This window comes from Cyprinus carpio, chromosome A9 (assembly GCF_018340385.1).
Source record: "Cyprinus carpio isolate SPL01 chromosome A9, ASM1834038v1, whole genome shotgun sequence".
In the NCBI taxonomy this organism is placed as follows: Eukaryota; Metazoa; Chordata; class Actinopteri; order Cypriniformes; family Cyprinidae; genus Cyprinus; species Cyprinus carpio.
Genome location: NC_056580.1, coordinates 695,691 through 719,336, shown reverse-complemented (window position 1 = coordinate 719,336; position 23,646 = coordinate 695,691). Strand labels below are relative to the sequence as shown.

Here is a 23,646-nt window from a genome sequence, read left to right as displayed (position 1 = left end):
GGCTGGCACAGTCTGCTGTTTGCTAGATAACAGGGGATAAGCGGAGAGTCAGGGGATAAGCGCAATATTATACACAGACCTCTAAAGTCACGCAACAGAGTGTGTGAAGTGAATGAATATAAACTTTATGAACGAAAAGGGCACAAATCAAATACCGCATTGACGTTGCCTCTCCGTGCATCTCTCAGAAATCAGAGCTTGGCGAGAGTAATATCACCCATAATAGTACATCGTACACGGTCTATTATTTGTATATATTTAAAAGGCAATGATTTAAACCGTAGGCTACGAAATGATACATGAATCAATGGAATAAACAGCGCGCTCACCAATCAAACAGCCGCGTTGCGCGCCCCAGTCTCTCAAAAACCAAGCCAGTTCTCTCTCTTAAAAGTAGGCTAATAATCAGCTTAGCTGCAGATATATTTTCTGTGTGCTTCTTTATCTTTTGCTGGTTTGCGTGGCACACGCACATTTGTTTAGTAAGTTCAAAAAGACTCGCTTAGAGAATTCTGCGTAATGAAAATGTGCGCCTTGAATTCATTCAGTTGTGTTCAAATGATCACTAAACGTTTGTCATGACATCTCTGCTTATATGATTAATTTATTTTTTGAAATTAATAATTATTTTACTTTAACGCAGCATATTTGTTCAGTGATAACTACGGAAAAAAAGATAGTCATAACGGTCTTATCAAGTAACTGTACGACACATGGTTTTATCCGAAAACAGATACTAATAATTTTGTGACTTAAAGATACAAATACTGGTTACATGAAAATTAAAATATGTAATGTCATAATTAAAAAGTTTTGACATTTTACATATGTTATGTAATTGTTGCATTAGGCTATTAATTAATTTGTTTTTATCAGTAAACGTTTATTAATTAACTATTTAATGTCTATTCATTTACAGTAGCATGAACCACGAGTAGTCGAGTAACTCGAGTATTTTTTAAATAAGTAATCGACAAGCAGAAATCAGTAGTCATGCAACCCCTAATCACAACTGACGAATGTGTGGAATACTCAGAGTCAGATACGCAAAAAAAAGGATTATATTTTGACGTCACTACAGGGAAATAACCTGATTTATTAATGAAGTCATGTAAATGCAGCTTACTTGCTTTGTCAGGTTACTGATGTGCATGTAAACAGTGAAAACTTTTATATGATTATTTTAATAAGCTAATATTTGTGAGTTATCAGCTTACTCGTGTGCATGTTAACGTGCTCATTTTCTACTAGGTCTATGTGGCCCCTCACATGTGGCAGTCGCTTTGAACATGTTCCAATCAGTGTGATCAAAACTGATCTGGCAACCTTCTGATGCCTTTAGAAACTGGTTTCTTCCATTTCTGAAGAGGTTTGTATGCATGCATTAACATAATAGTAGAGTGGTCACGACCTAAGTGGAGACAGGGGAAGGTTTTTGGTTGGTGTGGTTAAATCAACTGCTGCTATCATGAAAAATAATTTGTAGTGTTCTGTGAGTTGCCAGTTTTTTGTCAAAGTCTGTTCAATGCATTGTCAGCCTTAGCACTCGGGGAGATGTAGACAGCGATGATGACAACAGCAATGAATATTCTCAGCATATATTAGGGCAGACACTTTATTGCTAAATATTTAAATATTTAAAAGTCTTCAGACATCAGAAGACTTTTCAGACATCAGAAGACTACAGAGAACGGTTCGGACTGCTGAAAGGATTATTGGTACTCCCCTGCCCACCCTTCAAGAACTGTATACATCCAGAGTGAGGAAAAGGGCTCAGAAAATCACTCTGGATCCCTCAAACCCAAGTTACCCAATCTTTGAACTCTTGCCATCTGATTTCGCTTCAGAGCCGCAAATACCAGGACAGTCAGGCACAAGAACAGTTTCTTCCCCCAGGCAATCTACCTCATGAACAGTTAAATGTTCCCCACTTATACATAAAAATGTGCAATATCCTTATATTTATTTGTTACCCCTTCATCCTAGTACATCCCTGCATCTTACTCAATCCCAATTCCATTATCATTTATAGCACAATTGTTTATACACTTATTTATCTGCAAAGGGTTTTTATTTTTTATTTTTTTGTGTGTGTGTTGTTGTCAGTGTTGTTGTCTTTTTGTGTACTGGAAGCTTATGTCACTAAAACAAATTCCTTGTATGCGCAAGCATACTTGGCAATAAAGCTCTTTCTGATTCTGATTCTGATTCTGATTCTGATTCTGAATATTTCACCATTTCAGAGCAGGGTCATTAAGTGTCAACTCAACCAGAGGGCCCCTGGAATTTTTATTTTTTTTTTTCTAATATTTTTTTCTGGAAAAAAAAAAAAACATGTATAGTGATGAAAGACTAAATATTAAATGCCATGGATGAATATTTACGGAGTAATCCACTATTTTGTAGAGTTGGGTCAAAATGGCAATTTTCACCTGAGATTCAGAGCCAAATTACAAGGGGTAAAAATGACTTCAGAAAGATGGCAGCATAATAATGTTATTTTTACACAGTTTGCATGCCTGTAACTCAAGAAGTATTGAAGATATCGTAATGCCCTTTTAAATATTGGGTCTTAACAAACTTTCCTTTTTGCATCTTCATTTTTAAGGCCCTATATGGTTCAGTTCCAGAGATATTACAATTTCAATATGGCTCCAGTAGAAAATTGTTAAATTGTACACATTTCAGTTGTCAAAAACCAAATGTGTCACTTCACATAGATATGATACTTCTTTTCTTTTAAATGGGAATGTCTTAAGAATAAATAATATTGAAACTAGAAATGTATCTTGTTTCCTTCTGCTAAAACAACTACATTGATCATACCTGTCTGAGTGGCATAAATAGTAATTTTCCAAAGTTTGCATGCTTATAACTTAAGAAATTTTAAAGATATTTTTTATTATTTTTCTTTTTGAATCTACATTTTCAAGGCCCTGTATCATCCAGCCCCATAGATATGGGGACCTCAATGATGCTCCATATTCAGGTTGTTGAATATTACCCATTTTCAGTGGTAAAAACCAAATGTTGTTCACTTTGTATATTGCCAGTACTTATTTTATTTAAAGAACATTGTCTGAAGAATAAATAATGTTGAAATCAGAATTGTATCTTGTTTCCCTCTTTTAAAGGGGTCATATGATGTGATTTCAAGTTTACCTTCTGTAAAGTTGCAAAGACTAAAATCTCAAACCCAAAGAGATATTCTTTATAAAAGTTAACTACAATTTTGAAGTCACTGAAATAAGGTCATAAAACACATACAAAACATTTATTCACAAGACTGCCAAACATGAACCCTGTAGCCTAGAATTTTTGCTTCAAAATTATTTAAAATTCATCTTGTTTACTCACTCACAGAAAACAATAGATTGATTTAAATTTTCTAAGACACTTTTTGTTTCCAAAGGGCATATGCGAGTAGGTGTGATTGACCATGAATATATGTGTGATTCACACCTGAGAAGACAAAGGCCCGCATAATGAGCTGCATAATGAGCCTTTCAGCCAGGTGTGTGACCAAGAGGGAAGAGTTAAAGAAAGAATGTGAGGACAAAATAAATGTATATATTTTTATGTTTGTAGTTTATTTAGAATATATTATCCCACAAAATTACTTGAGATTCACTTGCGAGTGCAGTTAAACCGTTTATTAGGAACAATCAAAGCTGACTTTCAAAGCCTAATTTTTAGCATCATTACTCCAGTCACATAATCCTTCAGAAATCATTCTGATATTCTGCACTGAAAAAAGTGCAACTGCCTTGTCGTTACTCTAAAGCACATTTTATACTTGATCCGACTTAAATTATTTAATTTTCTGTCTTGTTATTGAGCTAAAGAAAATTATTTACTAAATTGGAAGTAAATCTAAGTTTTGTTGGTTTAATTTAAACTATTTGCTACACATCAAATCAATAATTTTGCGTTCTGTGAAAACCGAGTAACCGCTGATGTAATCGACTTTGGGTTTGAGAATTTTCTGATTGACGGACATCTTGTTTTCCTCGCATCCAGACTGCGGATGACAGACAGTTCCACAATATCGGTGAGTAATTATACAAATAAGCTTTAATTTGCTGTTACTACAGTTGATAAATATGTAACGTTATATGATGATTTTGAGTAAGTTAACTGTTTAATGGGTGTGTTTTGTCACATGTACATACACCCACGCATCTTTCATTGGGCGGATTGCATACAGTTACTGACATGTTAGAGTGATCAAAGAAGCAATGAAAAATGAAGAGCTTGATATTTTAAAAGCGCCATTAGCCACGAAACAGAACTGAAATTGTTAATCGTACAACGGCTTTCTGTGCTCGCGCCCCCGAGGCAAGCACACGAGTCCCGTGTCAGTATTGTCTTCTGCCGTTTAAATATTAAAATATATACACAAAATATGTCGAAAATTTTCGTCTTAACGAGCTTTAACATAACACAGTGACTTATGACTTAAGAGAATGTAAACTTTTGGGAGTAAATTAGATTTGAGTCAATACATTGAAAAAAGTGCACAAGGCATGTCATGTCAAGTCGTTCTACTTGATCTAACTCAAAACATTTAATTTTCTGTCTAGCCATCAGTGTTATGTAAAAAGTTTGGTTTATTTAAATTAAAAGTCTTGTTAGTGTAAAGTATACATTTCTGTAAATTAAATGTAAAATGTTGGTTCCCATTGTCACGTGACTTCTAATGTCATCCGTGGTCATGCGTGAGGACGTTCAGCTTACCTTCATCTTGTTACACCTCATGGAACTCGGCGTGGTAAAACGAGAATCAAGAAAATTGGTAAGTAATTTTAAACATACGTTTGGGTGTATTATTAACATTATACATATATGATTTCACAAAATGTTATGTTGTACTGTTGTTTTACATACGGTTAGTATTACTAGTTTGACGGCTCTAACTCAGCTAGAAGGTTTACAACTTTCCCTTATCACAATGTTAAACCGAGTGGAAATATAATAATAACAATACAAGTAATGTTAAACTGCTTGAGGTGAGATGGATTGACATTGACACGTAATATACAGACTGTTTCGGGTATGCTGGAGTGCTATACTGTACAGCGCCATATATAAAGTACATGTACGCTTCAGACGCTTTGTATAGACTTAACTTTGTTATGAAGCTTTATTATTATGATGATTTTTATTGATTTATTATGAAGCTTGAATAATCCAGTCACATGAAAAATTTAAGTAATTTGCACCTTTTAATTATTGCTTTGGAGGGTCAGTTTTGTAATTTATTTAGAATGGGAGTGAATTGTTGACTTTTTGTAGCTTCAAATAGTACATCCATCAATCAAAGAACTGCTCGACATGGCTCTGTGGTCTTAAAGGTCTTCTCTAGCCTTTAGGGTGAGTAAACCGTGGGGAAATTTTGATTTGGTAGTGACACATCGCTTTAAAGTAGTTCAAGTAATTGTGTTATCATTTACACATCAGCCTGTGTGACTTTCTTCCACAGAACACAAAAGAATATATTTTGAAGAATGTTGTTAAGAGCCCCCCATTCACTTGCATTGGTTTTGTGTCCATACAATATTTGTGAATGGGGGCTGTGCTGTTCTGTTACCAACATTGTTCAAAATTCTGCATAGGACAATAATTCATATAGGTTTGAAATGACAAGAGGGCATGTAAATGATGACAGAATTGTGAATGTGAACTGCTCCTTTAAAAGGGGTTGGTTCACCCAAAAATGCATTTTGAACACTGTTGAGTAGATTGATAAATGTCTCTGATTGGCCATTGTGGTACTGCACTTAACAAATATGTCTGTGATTGTCTATAATGGTCAACACATGGGAGCGTTTGATTGTACAAGTGTTTAAAAGTATTTTCAAAGCCAAAGAGAGTGTAAAAGTACGTCTTCACCCCAAAATTTTGTCATCACTTACTCTACTCTTGTAATAAACCATATAAATTTTATTTTTACGCTACACACAAATGAAGATATTTTAATGAAAGTTTGCAACAGACGTTTGGGCTCTACATTGACATCCATAGTAGGAAAGCTAACTAAATTTTGTAATACATTTTCAGATGAAGGGTTTTTTTTTTCTTCCACAGTCCCCCAATTATTCTGTTCTTGTATGTTTTTAGGCTGAACAGAGGGAGGAAGCGGAGAGAGAATTTGAAAAGACCACCATGGCATTTTTTGTGATCCGTGAAACTGATGCTCTTAGTCGTGCACTGGACATTTTCATTGTCATTGACGGTTTGGAAGTACTAAATGAGTTGCCCTCTGTTGCATGTTCCTGTGTCATGATGTTTGGACTCATTTATGCACTGAACTTTAAATATCCTGAAGTACTCAAATACACCTTTGAGGCCTTTCAAAAAATAATCATGGACATAGAGAGTAAGCAGATGAGCCGAAGGGTGCAGAACCTCTCTTTAAAGCTGCAGGAGTAAATTTGATTCCTTTTACCCAGCTACAATGTTCTGCTGAGGGTAAATTTCTTTGAAGATGTTGTACTGTATAAAGCCTTTTATATAAATTTAACTTTACTACTGTTTACTAAACCTGATTTGTTTTATCTTGGTTAAGTTGTGTTTTATCTAGGGTAAGTTAAATAGTTTACCCAAAAATGAAAATTATTCCATGAAGGTGAAAAGACTTCATGGAAAGATTGCATGTTTCTCTTCGAAACCATAACTGATTCTTATGTTGAATTTACATTGTATCCAATGTGTCTATGTATAAGGACACTAAAAACTGTTATACAGTATGTGTTATAACAATACTATACACATTGTAGAAATGTTTTATGACAAAAATTGTCAAGTTTACGATGTTTTTACATTGTTAGACAGTGTGTATTTGTATCAGTATACTGTACACATTGTAAAAAATATTTGTATTATGACAAAATAAATTGTTAAAAGTTTGATGCTTGAAGTCATTCATCTTAGATGATAAAATTTCACATTCTGAAAGTAAATAAATTTCTTTATATTACATTAATATTTTAAATTGTATTTGGTTGGATATTTGGTTAGATGTAAAGTAAAGTTAATAAAAAGAGAAAACATTAGTATAACTTTAGATTTCATTAAACTTAAAAACTTTATTTGATTCAAAGATACTTTTTGCTTTGGCTAAGTAATGGATCGTTAATTTTTTTAAGTAAAAATTTTAAGTTGATAAAAAGTAAAGTAATTAGATGTAACAAGCTGACGCAAAATTTTTACTTTGATCCAATGAGATTTGCTATAAATAACATTTATTATTATTATTAGGGGTTCAAGCACGCAGTGCTGAAAGTGTAGACTCAAAAATTTAACATTTCTGGAATCCTTGGGTCAAGCGAAATTAAAAACGGTCACTCTGATTTTGGGTCTAGGAGGCCTCGTTTTTTCGCAAATTTGACGTTTGTCCAAAACCTACTTTTGTGAACTAGTCCTAGGTTTTTCACCCAATGGGAACCAAACCACTGCAGAAGTTTTCTCTGGACAGTGAATATCAATAATTATAAAAAAAAAGTAGAAATTTCGACTCACTGTTGTAATGGGATGCCAAAACGTTCGAAAGTCGAGGACCAATTTTACGCAACAGGCTATAACTTGTGAATGAAATGAGATATCTTAACGAAACTTGCTGGACATTTGTAGGAGCTAAAACTTTGGTCAAATAAAAAAAATTGCACAGCTCTGCCACTTGGTGGCGCTATAAGAGGTAAAAACATAAAAATGGCTATAACTACGCAACCGTTGGTCCGATCGACTTGAAAATTGGTATGCAGCGTCTTTGTCAAATGTGACACAAGAGTCTATGAGGATATTAGCGTATCTCAAAAAAAATGGCCGCCATTGGACAATGAAGTTTGAGCACCTATTTGACAAGGTTAATGGAGGTCAATCAGAAAGAAACTCAGTGGGTATGTTCGACTCATGGCCCTAAAGGTCTGTAAGAATTTTGAAAGAAATCGGCCACTAGTTGGCGCTAACGAGTTTTATGGCTCAGTTATCACGTGGTATTTCAAATATCCACACAGTATGCCTATCATTTGATAGATCTCCTCATAATGCACAACTTTGCCTCAAGAACCATTGCTGTCAATCAAATCGTTCATTAATTCACAAATATGTTAAAAACCTACTTTTGCTAACTAGTCCTAGGTTTTTCACCCGATCAGAACCAAACCACTGCAGTAATATTCTCTGGATTCTCTAGATCAATAATTATCAAAAAAATGTTGATTTTTGTCCTTTGGTTACTTGTAACAGTGTCATTTATTAAAGGGGTGTGGCCAATTATACCCAAAAGCCTATAAAACCTAAACGAAAACTCAAAACTTTACGAAACTTGGTGAAAAGATATCTCAGATGACTCTTAAAAAGCATGCACAGTTTCATGGAGATCGGACCATAGGTGGCGCTATAACAGTTAAAAAGGCCTCAAAAACACAAGATTTCTATGGAAAATTACCTGAAATTGTAGAACATGTTGATATATTCACGCAAACACTAGATCTTCATATCATATGATAGATCTCCTCATTCTGAACAACTTTGCTTCTGGGACCAATGTTGTCAATAAAACTGTTAATTAAATATTCAAGATTATTTAAAAAAGCTACTTTTGCAAACTAGTCCAAGGGTTTAAGCTGAAAATCAATAAAACCACTGAAGTACAATTCTCTAGAGTCTGTAGATCAATAATTATCAAAAAAATGTTGAACAATTGCATTTGGACAACTATAAACCGGTCATTTTATAATATGTTCTTTACATAGTGTACCCAAAGGCCTATTAATACAAACAGACAGCCCACAAATTATCAGAACTGTGTAAAATAATGGATATTTTCATTCTAGAGAAGCATGCAAAATTTAAGAGGGATTGGGCAAAAAAATAACACTATAATAGTTATAAAATTTAAACACAGTATTCTATGAGAAATTGCCATTTATAACCACTAGATGGCAGAGGAAGACCACTAATGAGCTCATTCAGCTAACTTAAACAGTACTGTTCAAAGGTTTTATGGATTGATGCCAAAACATTATAAAATCACTGTTATAACATTTAAAATCTCATTGAGTCAAAGTTTGTCAGCCATACATCCAGGTTGGCCGAGACCACCCCGTAGGTCTTAAAGTGCTTGAACCCCGGTAATCGCTGCTTGCAGCTATATTTATTATTGTTTTTTATTTTTTATTTTTTTGATTAATTGAAAGAACAGCATAGTTTGTAACATGATTGTTGTATTTATCATCAATTGTGTGCTAAATAAAAGTTTTAATTTCTATATATACTGACTCCCAGCTTTTGAATGGTATAGTGTATATTGTTACACTTGGAGTAAGACTGGAGTAATAATGCTGAAAATTTAGCTTTGATCACGGGAATAAATTAAATTTTAAAATATATTCAAATAGAAAGCAGTTATTTAAAATAGTAAAAATATTTCACAATATTACTGCTTTAGCAAATGCAACTTTCTGTATTTTGGATCAAATAAATGCAGGCTTGGTCAGCAGAAGAGAATTCTTTACAAAAACATTAAAAATCTTACTGTTCAAGTTTTGACTGGTAATGTGTAATGTTGAAATATATAAATGAACATCATATACCTGGCACATACCTCATATTACTTTTATATCTTATTGCTGTCTATGTTATATGTTAGAACATAAAAAAACAACAACAACAAAAACATCCTGGCATCGTGAAACATTGAGATGATGTAAATGAAACTTCATAAAGTTTCACTTGATTATACATTTAGTCAGGAATTATATTTTGGAAAAATTCTAACTAGTAAAATGTGTACAAGTTATATGAAAACTAATACAAGTAGATTAATAATAAAAAAGACTTACTAATGTTCTCTGCTGGGTCAAGCCGCTTCATTATTCTTTCTGAGGTAACCCAAATCTTATTCCACGCAGCGCGAAGCGAACAGTAACATTTAAAAAACATGAAGTACAGTCTCTCTGCTTTGTTTGCTGTGAAGTGGGCGTTTACCCGCCGCAAGCTTCACGTAGATGATTGTAATATCAATAGCGCGCTCGGAGGACTGTTTCCTGATCCTGGGAGAGAAGACTACAATGCCAGCTGTTCTGACTCACAGTCTCAGGGCTTGCAAAATTTCAAAATCCCTGGTAGACCTTCAGGCAGGCATTCTTCAGGTTTTGGTAGCCCAAAATGAATCGGCTGAACTTTACTATGGACAAATCAGCAATATCAGCAAAAAATAGTAGCATATCAGGATGTAACGATTCAACAAATTTACGATGCAATAAAATTCACAATACAGAATAAAAATGTATTTATATACTCAAATATCACTCTCTGACAACAGGTGGCACCAGACTGGATGGAACACCAGGTACTTAAAGGCTGTAAGACCAAATGCACGGATCCAATATATACTGAACAAAATTCCTAGTCTAAGGGTTTTTTTTTTGTTGTATTTTTTATTGAGATGTACTTATTTTTATTATTTTTTTTCTATGTACACAAAACGCCTATTTCTCTCAAATATTGTTCACAAATCTGTCTATATCTGTGTTAAGCAAGTGTTCAGCAGAAGGGTCCAGAGCCACACGGGTAATTTGTTACTGCGATTGTTAAAGTGTTGTTTGATTTTGGTTGTTTCAGGGTTCGATTGATTTTGCGGATTTTGTGCTTGTGTTGATTAACAGGAAGTAAAGGTCCCGTGAAGACACGTGATAATCAGGGTGTGACGTGTAATGTACGAGTAAAAAATGCTAGGCACGTTAACGTTCACTTAAGCTGGCGAACGATCTCAGCTTCAGTACAAAAAGTGAGGAACTAACTGATCTCTGCTTCGTTACATTTTGCACATATTTGTTTTGTCGCGAATGTTGATCTGCCTTCAAAACACACGGTAAAAGAGTCGCGCGATAACGTGCGTCATCACTACGACACACCCTTTACGGCATTAGTTCTGGCTTTTGTTCACACAGCGCTCGTTCTGGGACTGAACCCAGCAATGTTACTAGGTCCCCGACCCGGGATCAATCCCGGAATTAATTCCGGGACATGTTTACGTTCACACAGAAGGCGACCCGGCAATGTTCCGGCAATTTTCCGGGTCCAACGTGCAGTGTGAAAGGGGCTCTAGTGAGCACTTCTCCTTTGCCGAGATAATCCATCCACCTCAAAGGTGTGGCATATCAAGATGCATTGGGATCAGCATTTATAGACATTCTGAACTCTATTGGGGTTAGACAACACGTCTCAGGACCTACCCATTGTCGAAATCATACTCTAGATTTAATACTGTCACATGGAATTGATGTTGATGGTGTTGAAAGTATGCAGCCAAGCGATGATATCTCAGATCATTATTTAGTTTTTTGCAAACTTCATATAGCTAAAACTGTAAATTCCACTTCTTGTTACAAGTATGGTAGAACCATCACTTCTACCACAAAAGACTGCTTTGTAAGTAATCTTCCTGATGTATCCCAATTCCTTAGCATATCCAAAACCTCAGAACAACTTGATGATGGAACAGAAACTATGGACTCTCTCTTTTCTAGCATTTTAAATACAGTTGCTCCTTTACGCTTAAGGAAGGTTAAGGAAAACAGTCTGACACCGTGGTATAATGAGCACACTCGCACCCTAAAGAGAGCAGCCCGGAAAATGGAGCGCAGCTGGAGGAAAACAAAACTAGAAGTATTTCGTATTGCTTGGAGGGAAAGTAACCTATCTTACAGAAAAACATTAAAAACTGCTAAATCTGATTGCTTTTCGTCTCTTTTAGAAGAAAACAAACATAACCCCAAGTATTTATTCAATACAGTGGCTAAATTAACGAAAAATAAAGCATCAACAAGTGTTGACATTTCTCAACATCACAGCAGTAATGACTTTATGAACTACTTTACTTCTAAAGTCGATACTATTAGAGATAAAATTGTAACCATGCAGCCATCAGCTACAGTATCACATCAGACAGTGCACTATAGATCCCCTGAGGAACAGTTCCACTCATTCTCTACTATAGGAGAGGAAGAATTGTATAAACTTGTTAAATCATCTAAACCAACAACGTGTATGTTAGACCCTATCCCATATAAGCTCCTAAAAGAGGTGCTTCCAGAAGTCATAGATCCTCTTCTGACTATTATTAATTCCTCATTGTTATTAGGGTATGTCCCAAAATTCTTCAAACTGGCTGTTATTAAGCCTCTCATCAAAAAACCACAACTTGACCCCAAAGAACTAGTTAATTATAGACCGATCTCGAATCTCCCTTTTCTTTCAAAGATACTAGAAAAGGTAGTATCCTCACAATTATATTCCTTCTTAGAGAAAAATGGCATCTGTGAGGATTTCCAGTCAGGATTTGGACCGTATCATAGTACTGAGACTGCTCTCCTTAGAGTTACAAATGACCTGCTCTTATCATCTGATCGTGGTTGTATCTCTCTATTAGTGCTATTAGATCTTAGTGCTGCGTTCGACACTATTGACCACACTATTCTTTTGCATAGACTAGAACACTTTGTTGGCATTAATAGAAGTGCATTAGCATGGTTTAAATCGTACTTATATGACCGCCATCAGTTCGTAGCAGTGAATGAAGAGGTATCATATTGTTCACAAGTGCAGTATGGAGTACCGCAAGGCTCAGTACTGGGGCCGTTACTCTTCACGCTTTACATGTTACCCTTGGGAGATATCATCAGGAAACACGGTGTTAGCTTTCACTGTTATGCTGATGATACTCAGCTCTATATTTCATCACGGCCTGGCGAAACATACCAATTTGAAAAACTAACGGAATGCATAGTGGTGGATTAGCACCTAGAAAGGACCTCTACAGCCCTGAAAGACAGCGGAGACCAGGACTAGAGCCCCAGAGACAGATCCCCTGTAAAGACCTTGTCTCAGACGACCACCGGGACAAGACCACAGGGAAACAGATGATTCTTCTGCACAACCTGACTTTGCTGCAGCCTGGAATTGAACCTGCTGGTTTCGTCTGGTCAGAGGAGAACTGGCCCCCCAACTGAGCCTGGTTTCTCCCAAGGTTTTTTTCTCCATTCTGTCACCGATGGAGTTTTGGTTCCTTGCCGCTGTCGCCACTGGCTTGCTTAGTCGGGGACACTCCATTTACAGCGATATCGTTGACTTGATTGCAATTTATTGCACAGATACCATTTAAACTGAACTGAGCAGCATGATGACATCACTGAATTCAATGATGAACTGCCTTTAACTGTCATTTTGTATTATTGACACACTGTTTTCCTAATTAATGTTGTTCAGTTGCTTTGACGCAATCTTTTTTGTTTAAAGCGCTATATAAATAAAGATGACTTGACTTGACTTGATTAGACAGCATTATTATTGCACAGGTGTGCCTTAGGCTGGCTGCAATAAAAGGCCACTCTAAAATGTACAGTTTCACTGTATTGGGGGGTCCGGGGGCGGGGGGGACCAAAAACCAATCAGTATCTGGTGTGACCACCATTTGCTTCACGCAGTGCAACACATCTCCTTTGCATAGAGTTGATCAGGTTGTTGATTGTGGCCTGTGGAATGTTGGTCCACTAATTTTGTTCAGTGTAATAATGCACAGGAGATTTCTTTCTCCACTGTATACGTTCACATAACCGACTGTGTTTACAAGAATACTTGCAGAGACAATTATTTTGAGATAATTTTGTGTATATGTGTTCATTCAGAAGCAAGGATACGCGGAAGAGGAATCAATTCTGTGTATGCGCATTGTCTGAAATGCGGCTCTGTGTGAGCACTTTGAATGAGAGTGCGCAAGCTCCGAATGCGTGCAAATGGTTTAAAACGCTTGAATGTTTAAATCGGCAAGACTTAGAAACAAGTGCAAATGATCAACTACGCTCCGTTTCCCCCCTACAAGCGTGTGAACAACACAATTTTATATCACTTTTCAAGTTAGCCTGTCGGGCAGGGCGCTGATACATTTAGGTAGCCCAAGTGGAAAACACAATAGTCCCGGGATGTCGGGCTAGCGATTTTGCATGCCCTGCAGTTTGTAAGTATGTTTACATATGTAAAGGATTTGCCACTGTTGATTCAAACGCGAGTTTTGAGCAGTATAGCAGCGGTTCATAATTCCAGTCCTCGCGCCCCCCTGCTCTGCACATTTTGTATGTTTCTCTTACTGCTTCAGACGTTTGTTCTATTCGAACGTACATGCATTTTAATGTTGACAAACTGTATCATTAGAAAGATTTATAACTCTAGCACTGATATTTGATCATTTATGATAATAACAGTTACAGTGACACTAATTTCTTATTTTTGTGCAACATCAAGATGAAAAAATAAATCTGTAGTTATTCATATTTAGAATAGAATAACAAAATGCATGCATATTTAATCACAGCTATTATTCCTTGTCAGGGATTTATGACGGTGATGCACAGGCAGGTGATACACTGCAGATACGTCATTCATCTAAAGTGTTGATTTAGATTTTAGGAAACATTTCTTATTAATATCAATATTGAAAACCGTTTTTGCTGCTTAATATGTTTGAGGAAACATCATGATACACTACTATTCCCCAAAGGTTTGTGATAAATCACAGTTTCCACAAAAATATTAAGCAGCAAACGAATTGATAATAATTAAAACTATAGCAACTGAGCATCAAATCAGAAAATTACAATGATTCTTTAAAGGATTGTGTGATACTGAAGACTGGTATGAGATTTGTCATCACTGGAATAAATTACATTTTAAAATATATTCACATAGAAAATAGTTATTTTTTATACTTAATATTTCACATTAAAGGGATACTCCATCCCAAAATTAAAATTTTGTATGCTCTTTTTGTATGCTAAAGAGTGTATGCTCTTCTGTGTATGCTCTTCTATACTCTTCATCCACGCCACATGGATGCTCTGTTTTATTTCAAATCAAATACACATAGAAACAGTGCATACTTGTGGCGCGGATGATACAGAAGAGCATACATAGTATACGGTGATAATTATTTTTGTTTCCTTTGTTTAAAAAAAGTGTTTCTGTTGCTTCATATAACCCAGATTGCACGTCTGATGGCAGATGGAGTATTCTGACAACGACTTTCATACCTTTTATAGACCTTGACACTGTTATTTATTTGGCAGTCTATGGGACAGTCTCATGTGTTACAAAGGAGGCTCCCGTGCTGCCTCCTTCCCACCACCAGAGGGAACTCTCACCTGAATATTGACTGTACCCATTGAACTCCAATTCCCATCCTGCCTCATCCCAGGGACTAATTACACACACACCTGCAGCTAATATACACACACACATAAGCAGCTCACTCACTGTTGATAAGAGAGAAGTCTTGATTTGCCCCGGCTGTCACTACTGAGTGTTTGTATACATTTATTCTGCCTTCTTGTTTTGACCTGGACTGTTTAACGTTTATTGATTGTTCTCTGCCTGCCCTGACTCGGATTGACCTGTTCCTGTGATTGTTTGCTATCTACCCTGATCTTGTGCCTGTACCTGGTTCTGTCTCAGCCTTGCCTTCTCCATTGTATCTACTGGTGATTGACCCTGTCTTGTCTGACTATCCAAATAAAGCTGCAAATGGATCCCGCCTCTGCTGATGCTTCACAACAGAAGACTTCGCCACAAAGCGATCCAGCAGCATTAATGCAGTTCTCCACTGAGCTATCTGCACAGGGGACCCAGCTCGCCCTGCATCATCACCAACTAAATCGGCTTACCACCCTCACCGATGAGTTAGTGAAGGCACTGCAGGGGTTGCAACTAACACCAGCGCAACCGCTGCCTCCCAAGCCCCGGCTTCCAATCTCACCACATCCCCCCTAACTTCACCAGTAAGCCTACGATTGGCATTCCCGGAGAAATTTGACGGAAATCCTGCCAGATGCAAAGGGTTCTTGCTTCAGTGCTCGCTGTTCGTTAATCAGCAACCCTCACTATACCCCACAGACTCTAGCCGCATTGCCTTTGTGTGTTCACTACTTACTGGGAGAGCGCTGGATTGGGCCACCGCAGTTTGGGGAACGGACGGATTGCCTTTGTGTGTTCTTTACTTACTTGGTTAGAGATTTTTTGGGGGTCTTCGGTTTTGGTGAGGGAGGGAAAAAGTGCAGGGGATCAATTGTTAACACTGGCACAAGGAAGGAGTACGGCGGCTGAATTTGCTCTCTTGTTCTGAACTCTCGCCGCCCAGACAGGTTGGGTAGAGGACACACTGAAACTTTTGTTCCGAAGGGGATTGAACTCAGAACTCCAGTCAGAGCTGGCTTGTCGAGATGAGGGGAGAAGCCTGAGTGAATTCATTGATCTCACCATCCAAATTGATAATTTAAATCCGCTCACGACGTCCTTCCCGAGCCCTGTCCCGATTCCCGCCGGACACCAGCGCGGCAGCAGAGCCGATGCAACTCGGATTTACTCATCTCACTCCCGAGGAAAGGGAACGCCGTATGCAGAACCAACTATGCCTTTACTGCGGTTTCTCCTCTTGCTCGATTCGTCCATCATCTAAGCCCCGAACGGTGAGTGTCAGTACCCACGTCACTACCTCTTCCTCGAGCATAAGGTTGTCGGTTATCATAACCGTTCATGATGATGCTATTCCCACTACTGCACTATTAGATTCTGGGGCAGCTGGTAACTTTGTGTCACATGGATTTGCCCTGCAACATAAAATCAAACTGACCCCTTGTGATCTTCCTTTGGCAGTGGAGGCGCTAGATGGCCGACCCATCGGAGAGGGGAGAGTTTTTATCTGTCACAGAGGAGGTCAAACTCCAAATAGGAACCCTTCATTCGGAGCACATCACTTTTCTAACGTCATCCCTTCACCCAATCACACTGTCATTCTGGGACTACCCTGGCTGCGCAGACACAATCCACACATCTCCTGGAGGGAGGGGCAAATCACTCAATGGGACCCTACCTGTCAGAATCACTGCCTGGCGAGGATCACACGGACGCCCCTTCCTGACTCTTCTCTACCTGTTCAGAACACGGAGAAAGTAAGTCTGCCCACCGAGTATGCAGACCTAGCAGAAGCCTTCAGTACGATGAAAGCATCACAGCTCCCAGCCCACCGATCAGTGGATTGCGCCATCGATCTGATGCCTGGCGCCACTCCTCCTAAGGGGAGGATCTTCCCGTTATCGCAACCAGAATCAGAAGCTATGAAAACTTACATCGAAGAAGAACTGGCCAAAGGATTCATTAGACCCTCGACGTCTCCTGCCTCGGCCGGGTTTTTCTTTGTAAAGAAGACGGAGGACTGAGGCCGTGCATTGATTACCGCGGCCTTAATGACATCACTGTTAAGTTCCGTTATCCCCTGCCGTTGGTCCCAGCAGCCCTAGAACAGCTCCGCCAGGCTAAGTACTACACTAAATTGGATCTGCGCAATGCTTACAATCTGATTCGCATCCGAGAGGGGGACGAATGGAAAACTGCATTCTCAACCACTAGTGGGCACTATGAATATTTGGTTATGCCCTTCGGCCTAGCTAACAGTCCATCGATCTTTCAATCCTTCATGAATGATATGTTTCGGGACATGCTCAACAGAGGAGTAATCGTGTACATCGATGACATTCTGGTGTACTCAAATTCCCTCGAGGAACACATTCGTCAGGTCAGAGCGGTGTTACAACGCCTAATTCAGTACCAACTCTACGCAAAGGCTGAGAAATGCGAGTTTCATCAAACAAGCACCACTTTCTTGGGGTATGTGATCAGCGAGGAGGGGGTAGCAATGGATGAGAGAAAGGTAAAGGCAGTCCTGGAATGGCCGCTTCATCGGACGGTCAAAGAGTTACAGCGCTTCCTAGGATTCGCAAACTTCTACCGGCGATTCATTAGAGACTTTAGTTCTATCGCCGCTCCTCTGACCGCCATGACTAAACATCAATCCCCCAAATTAACCTGGTCCTCGGAATCGCAACAGGCCTTCGATGCACTAAGGACTCGGTTCACTTCAGCGTCCATCCTCCGACATCCGGATCCAGGCCAGTCCATTCATTGTCGAGGTCGACGCTTCTAACACCGGGGTAGGCGCTATACTCTCTCAACGCCATGGATCACCAGCGAAGTTATATCCCTGTGCCTTCTTTTCTCGCAAATTAACGGCAGCAGAACGGAACTACGACGTGGGCAATCGTGAACTTCTGGCCATGAAATTAGCACTAGAGGAATGGCGCCACTGGCTGGAGGGAGCATCACACCCATTTGTAGTTCTCACCGACCACAAGAATCTCGAATATCTCCGCTCGGCCAAACGACTAAACCCCAGACAAGCAAGGTGGGCATTATTCTTCACAAGATTTTCAGTTTACTGTAACGTATAGACCTGGTTCAAAAAATACCAAGGCCGATGCCCTCTCTCGTCAAACTGAAGAAATGGTCTGCTCAATCGTCAATGACAGTATTCTTCCCGCGAAACTTCTCATTGCCCCTGTGCAGTGGGACATCATGACTGAAATAAACAACCTGAATCTTCAGAACCTGCCACCTCCTGAATGTCCCGCAAATCTCACCTATGTTCCAGAATCCCTATGAGAACGCCTATTAACCCAGGTACATGTTCCACCCAGTTCAGGACACCCCCGGAATCACTGCCACAGCGCATCTGCTCCAGAACCAATTCTGGTGGCCCACTCTGTTAATTGATACCACCAAATTCGTCCAGAACTGCACCATCTGCAGCACGTCTAAAACCCCCAGACAGCTACCAGCAGGACTGTTACAACCACTGCCCACACACCACAACGCCCATGGTCTCACATCGCCATCGACTTCATCACTGATCTTCCCAACTCACAAGGTAATACTACTATACTCACTATTATCGATCGATTTTCCCAAAGCCTGCCGTCTAATTCCCCTGCCGAAACTTCCCACCTCCTCCTTGAAACAGCTGAAACTAATGTGCAATTATGTATTTCGTTTCTACGGTTTACCTGAGGACATTGTCTCGGACCGGGGTCCTCAGTTCACCTCAAGAGTATGGACTGCCTTCTTCAAACATCTGAACGTGAACATCAGCCTCACATCTGGCTACCATCCTCAGTCCAACGGACAGACTGAACGCCTGAATCAGGAAATTATTCGGTTCCTGCGATCCTATTGCCAACGACGACAGGCGGACTGGAGCAGGTACTTATTTTGGGCGGAGTATGCACAGAATTCTCTCATGAAACCAGCCACGGGGGAGACCCCCTTTAAATGCGTGCTGGGTTTCCAACCATCCTTGTTCCCCTGGGCTGGCCAGCCCACCGACCTCCCCTCAGTCACAGATTGGTTGCAACGCAGTGAGGAGGTCTGGGACCGAGCTCATACCCACTTACTTCATGCAGTAAGAAGACAGGAACAGCAGGCTAACCGACACCGACGCCTCAGCCCCGCATACATCCCAGGGCAGTGGGTCTGGCTCTCCACTAAAGATCTACACCTCAGACTGCCATGCAAGAAACTCAGTCCCAGGTATGTTGGTCCCTTCAAAATCTTAAGACAAATAACTCCAGTTTCGTTCCGTTTAGAGCTGCCCACTAATTACCGTATCTCTCCAACATTCCATGTATCACTTCTAAAACCCGCTGGTGGTCCGGGAGGAGAGCTGGAGGAGGGAGCCAGACTGCAGAATCCCCCGCCTATTCTGGTGGACGGCGAGGAGGCGTATCGAGTGCACAAGTTGCTTGACTCCAGGCGCTGGGGTGGCACTCTCCAGTATCTGGCCGATTGGGAGGGGTACGGACCGGAGGAGCGTTCTTGGGTCAGAGCTGGAGATATCCTCGACCCCACACTCACCGAGGAGTTTCATCGGACACATCCGGGAAAACCGGCCCCTCGACCTCGTGGTAGACCCCGGCGTCGTTTGCTTCCTCGCGTCAGGAGCCGCTCGCAGGGGGAGGGCTCTGTTACAAAGGAGGCTCCCGTGCTGCCTCCTTCCCACCACCAGAGGGAACTCTCACCTGAATATTGACTGTAACCATTGAACTCCAATTCCCATCCTGCCTCATCCCAGGGACTAATTACACACACACCTGCAGCTAATATATACACACACACATATAAGCAGCTCACTCACTCCTACTCACCGCGAAGTCTTGATTTGCACCGGCTGTCACTACTGAGCGTTTGTATACATTTATTCTGCCTTCTTGTTTTGACCTGGACTGTTTAACGTTTATCGATTGTTCTCTGCCTGCCCTGACTCGGATTGACCTGTTCCTGTGATTGTTTGCTATCTACCCTGATCTTGTGCCTGTACCTGGTTCTGTCTCAGCCTTGCCTTCTCCATTGTATCTACTGGTGATTGACCCTGTCTTGTCTGACTATCCAAATAAAGCTGCAAATGGATCCCGCCTCTGCTGATGCTTCACAACATCATGCCTCCAGGTTTTCATTCAAAATATCTTAAAGTGTGTTCCGGGGACAAACAGAGCTTTTACGGGTTTGGAACGACATGGGGGTAAGTGATTAATGATAAATTTTCATTTTAAGATGGAGTATCCCTTTACTACAGTTTACTGTATTTTTGATCAAATAAATGCAGCCTTTGTGAGCATAAGAGACTGCTTACAAAAATAATAAAATCTTAATTATTCCAAACTTTTGACCAGCAGTTTATTTAACCCTCTGGGGTTCTTCATTTAGGAGTCACACTCAGGACCTTCGCGGTCAAAAGTGACCGGACCCCTGAAATCAAATATTTCCCCCCCAGTAAAATCAATGTAATATATTTTTATTCAATAATATTTTTTCTTTTTTCTTTTGAATTTTGAGAGAATTTTATGGTTATAATTAATATTTATGCAATAATTATGATCTATTTTTCCCCATTGAAAATAATACTTATACTTATTTATATATAAATAATTTTCATTATTTTTCAATTAATGCTGTATTTCAGGTTAAAATAGAGACTAGGCCTTTAAAATCCATTTTTTAAGTCAGATTGGTGCCTCCTGGTGGGAGTAGTGAGCAATAATGTCATGCAATACCATAGTTAACCACTAGATTGATGTACAGCTCTCTATAGAAAGGCTTGTGAATTCCCTAATTGTTTTTGCACATATCCTCAGTAAATGGTAAATGAAACAATTAAAAAAAATTTATAAGTGTTTTAAATATCATCCTAACTATATTTACATATTATCTGCATATTTATTTATTTATTTATTTGTTTATTTGTCAGGGACAATGCAAAAGAGACACATTGTAACAGGTTACAATAACTTGAACCGATGTGTTGCATATAGGGTTTCTAGCTGAAGCTAATTTGCAACCCCTGTCCCTGGTTAGGCTACATACATCACCATTATCAAAAGAACAGAAACAAACACCAAAAACAACAAAAACATAACAAATATATCAATTTATCTGTATGTGTGTGTATGTGTGCATGTGTGTGCGTGTATCTATCTCTCTATCCGTATGTATATGTCCATTTATAAGTGTGTCTGCCCAGTGAAATAATCAGTGATCAAAGATTTGGTTTAATTTCAGCCAGTGTTTCACCTTTTTCATTAAACGGTTTCAGATTGGTTAGTGTTTTTATTTCTGTTGGTAGGACATTCCAAAAATGTATCCCTTTTACAGAAAATGATGACTGACCGAAAGTGGTTTTGCGCTGTGCCACCCTGCAGTTACCATTTGCTGATATTTACATACTAACTGTAATTTGTGTTTGTTGCACATGTCACAGATCACAACTGAGTGTCTCTTGCAAATTGGATGATTGCACTTTGTGCAAATGATGCTTGTTTTCACATCCCTCGGCAAGCATGTGTGTGTGTGGTGTGTGTGTGTGTGTGTGTGAGTGTTCAAGAGAGAAACACAGTTCTCAATGTTCTCTGTTACAGTCTTACCAGTCTCACATCTCTCTCTCTCTCTCTTTCTTTGTGTGTGTGTGTGTGTGTGTATGTGTTTACATGTGTTCAAGAGAGAGACAGTGTGTGGCTTTTGCATTTTGGACCCAATGTCTACCCTTTATTTGATCCATTGATTTCATTTCACATATTCTCAATTTTCTCTGTTAGTGTCACATTACTCTATGTGTGTGTGTGTGTGTGTGTGTGTGTGTGCGCACATGCCTGTGTGTTCAAGAGAGAAACACAGTGTGAGACTTGCATTTTGGATCCTACGTCTCCCCATTTTTTTGATTCATTGATTTTATTGCACATATTCTCAATTTTCCTTGTTACAGTCTTATATTTCTGTGTGTGTGTGTGTGTGTGTGTGTGTGTGTGTGTGTGTGTGTGTGTGTGTGTGTGTGTGTGTGTGTGTCTGTTTTGCAATCTTGATTTCGATATCGCTGTTTCATTTACAGCAATATCGTTGACTTGACTGCAAATTATTGCACAGATACTATTTAAACTGAACTGAGCTGCATGATGACATCACTTAATTCAGTGATGAACTGCCATTAACTGTCATTTTGCTTTATTGACACACTGTTTTCCTAATTAATGTTGTTCAGTTGCTTTGACGCAATCTTTTTTGTTTAAAGCGCTATATAAATAAAGATGACTTGACTTGATGGCTTACAGTCTTATGCTTTCATGCTTTCATTGCCGTGTGTTTTTTTTCTTACTTTGTGGTAAAATAATTGATTTTATTTCACACATTTTCCAAAATTAGCTTTTACAGTGACACACGTTCATTTGTTTGTGTGTATGTTTATGTGTGTATAAGTGTGTGTGTGTGTTCTTGTCTGTTTTGTACTCTTGATGTTTTAGAGATTCACCCCTTCATTGTTGTGTACTTTTTTTAGGCATCGTGGCTGATTTGTAGATTGTACGCACAAAAAAATCTCTGTATTTTCGTATTTTTGCCAATTTCCCATTCATTTCCTATGGTGGTCACTTTTGATCGCAAATACCCTAAATGTGACAATTTTTTTTTACGACCACTTAGCCTTGTCAAATCCTGTCCCCAATTGTTTTGTGTGCTCATATACCAAGTACCATAAAAGTCACAAAGTTTCATACCATTCTGATGAAGCTACGATTTAAAAAAACTTTTATTGTAAAACTTTTCGGTCAGAAGTGACCGAAGAACCCCAGAGGGTTAAAGGTCCAGTCATACACAGAAAATATACTGTGAAACCACCAATATACTGTGTGTCAGTCTTACCTTCCATACAGGCAGCAGGTGAAGCCAACATGACCACCAACAGCAGAATCATCTCAATTCTTAACATTACAGACCTGAACAAAAACAGACATCATCACTGACCTAGAAGAAAACAATCAGCAAAACATCATTACAGTGCTACGAAGCATCACAAATTTTTTTTGTATTTTTAAATAAAGTGTTTCACGTAGGGATGCTCATTTTGAATTTGTTCATGACCGACAACTGAATGCTCACTGAATGATCATTATTCATTAGCTGACAAGATTATAATATATATATATATATTTTTTTTTATTATTATTTTTTTTTATGAGGTACATGAGCCAATAAGAGAAGATAATTTTTAGATCACATCCACTGGACTAAAGCCTACTTACTGGTTATAAAAGAGAGGGAGGGATGAGAAGGGAGATACATGCATACCCAAGAGAGAAGCATTCTCAAGCCAAACAGACAATGATGACAACACTCTCACAGCCAGATGAAATGCCTTTCAAAATCTGCAGCACATTGCTA

General features: G+C 38.9%; 1 protein-coding gene across 2 annotated transcripts in view; it reads right to left on the bottom strand.

Moving 5' to 3' along the window:
* LOC109089726 (activin receptor type-1-like) overlaps window positions 1-23,310 on the bottom strand; it is a 57,581-nt gene extending 34,271 nt beyond the window's left edge. Inside the window, exon 1 of one of the 2 annotated variants that reach the window (XM_042763103.1) lies at window positions 23,128-23,310. In XM_042763103.1, the coding sequence (XP_042619037.1) occupies window positions 23,128-23,194 (67 nt within the window). In that variant the 5' untranslated portion in view covers window positions 23,195-23,310. The remainder of the gene's footprint in view (window positions 1-23,127) is intronic. The other variant, XM_042763104.1, reaches the window with a different exon arrangement.
* Window positions 23,311-23,646: the final 336 nt, after the last annotated feature.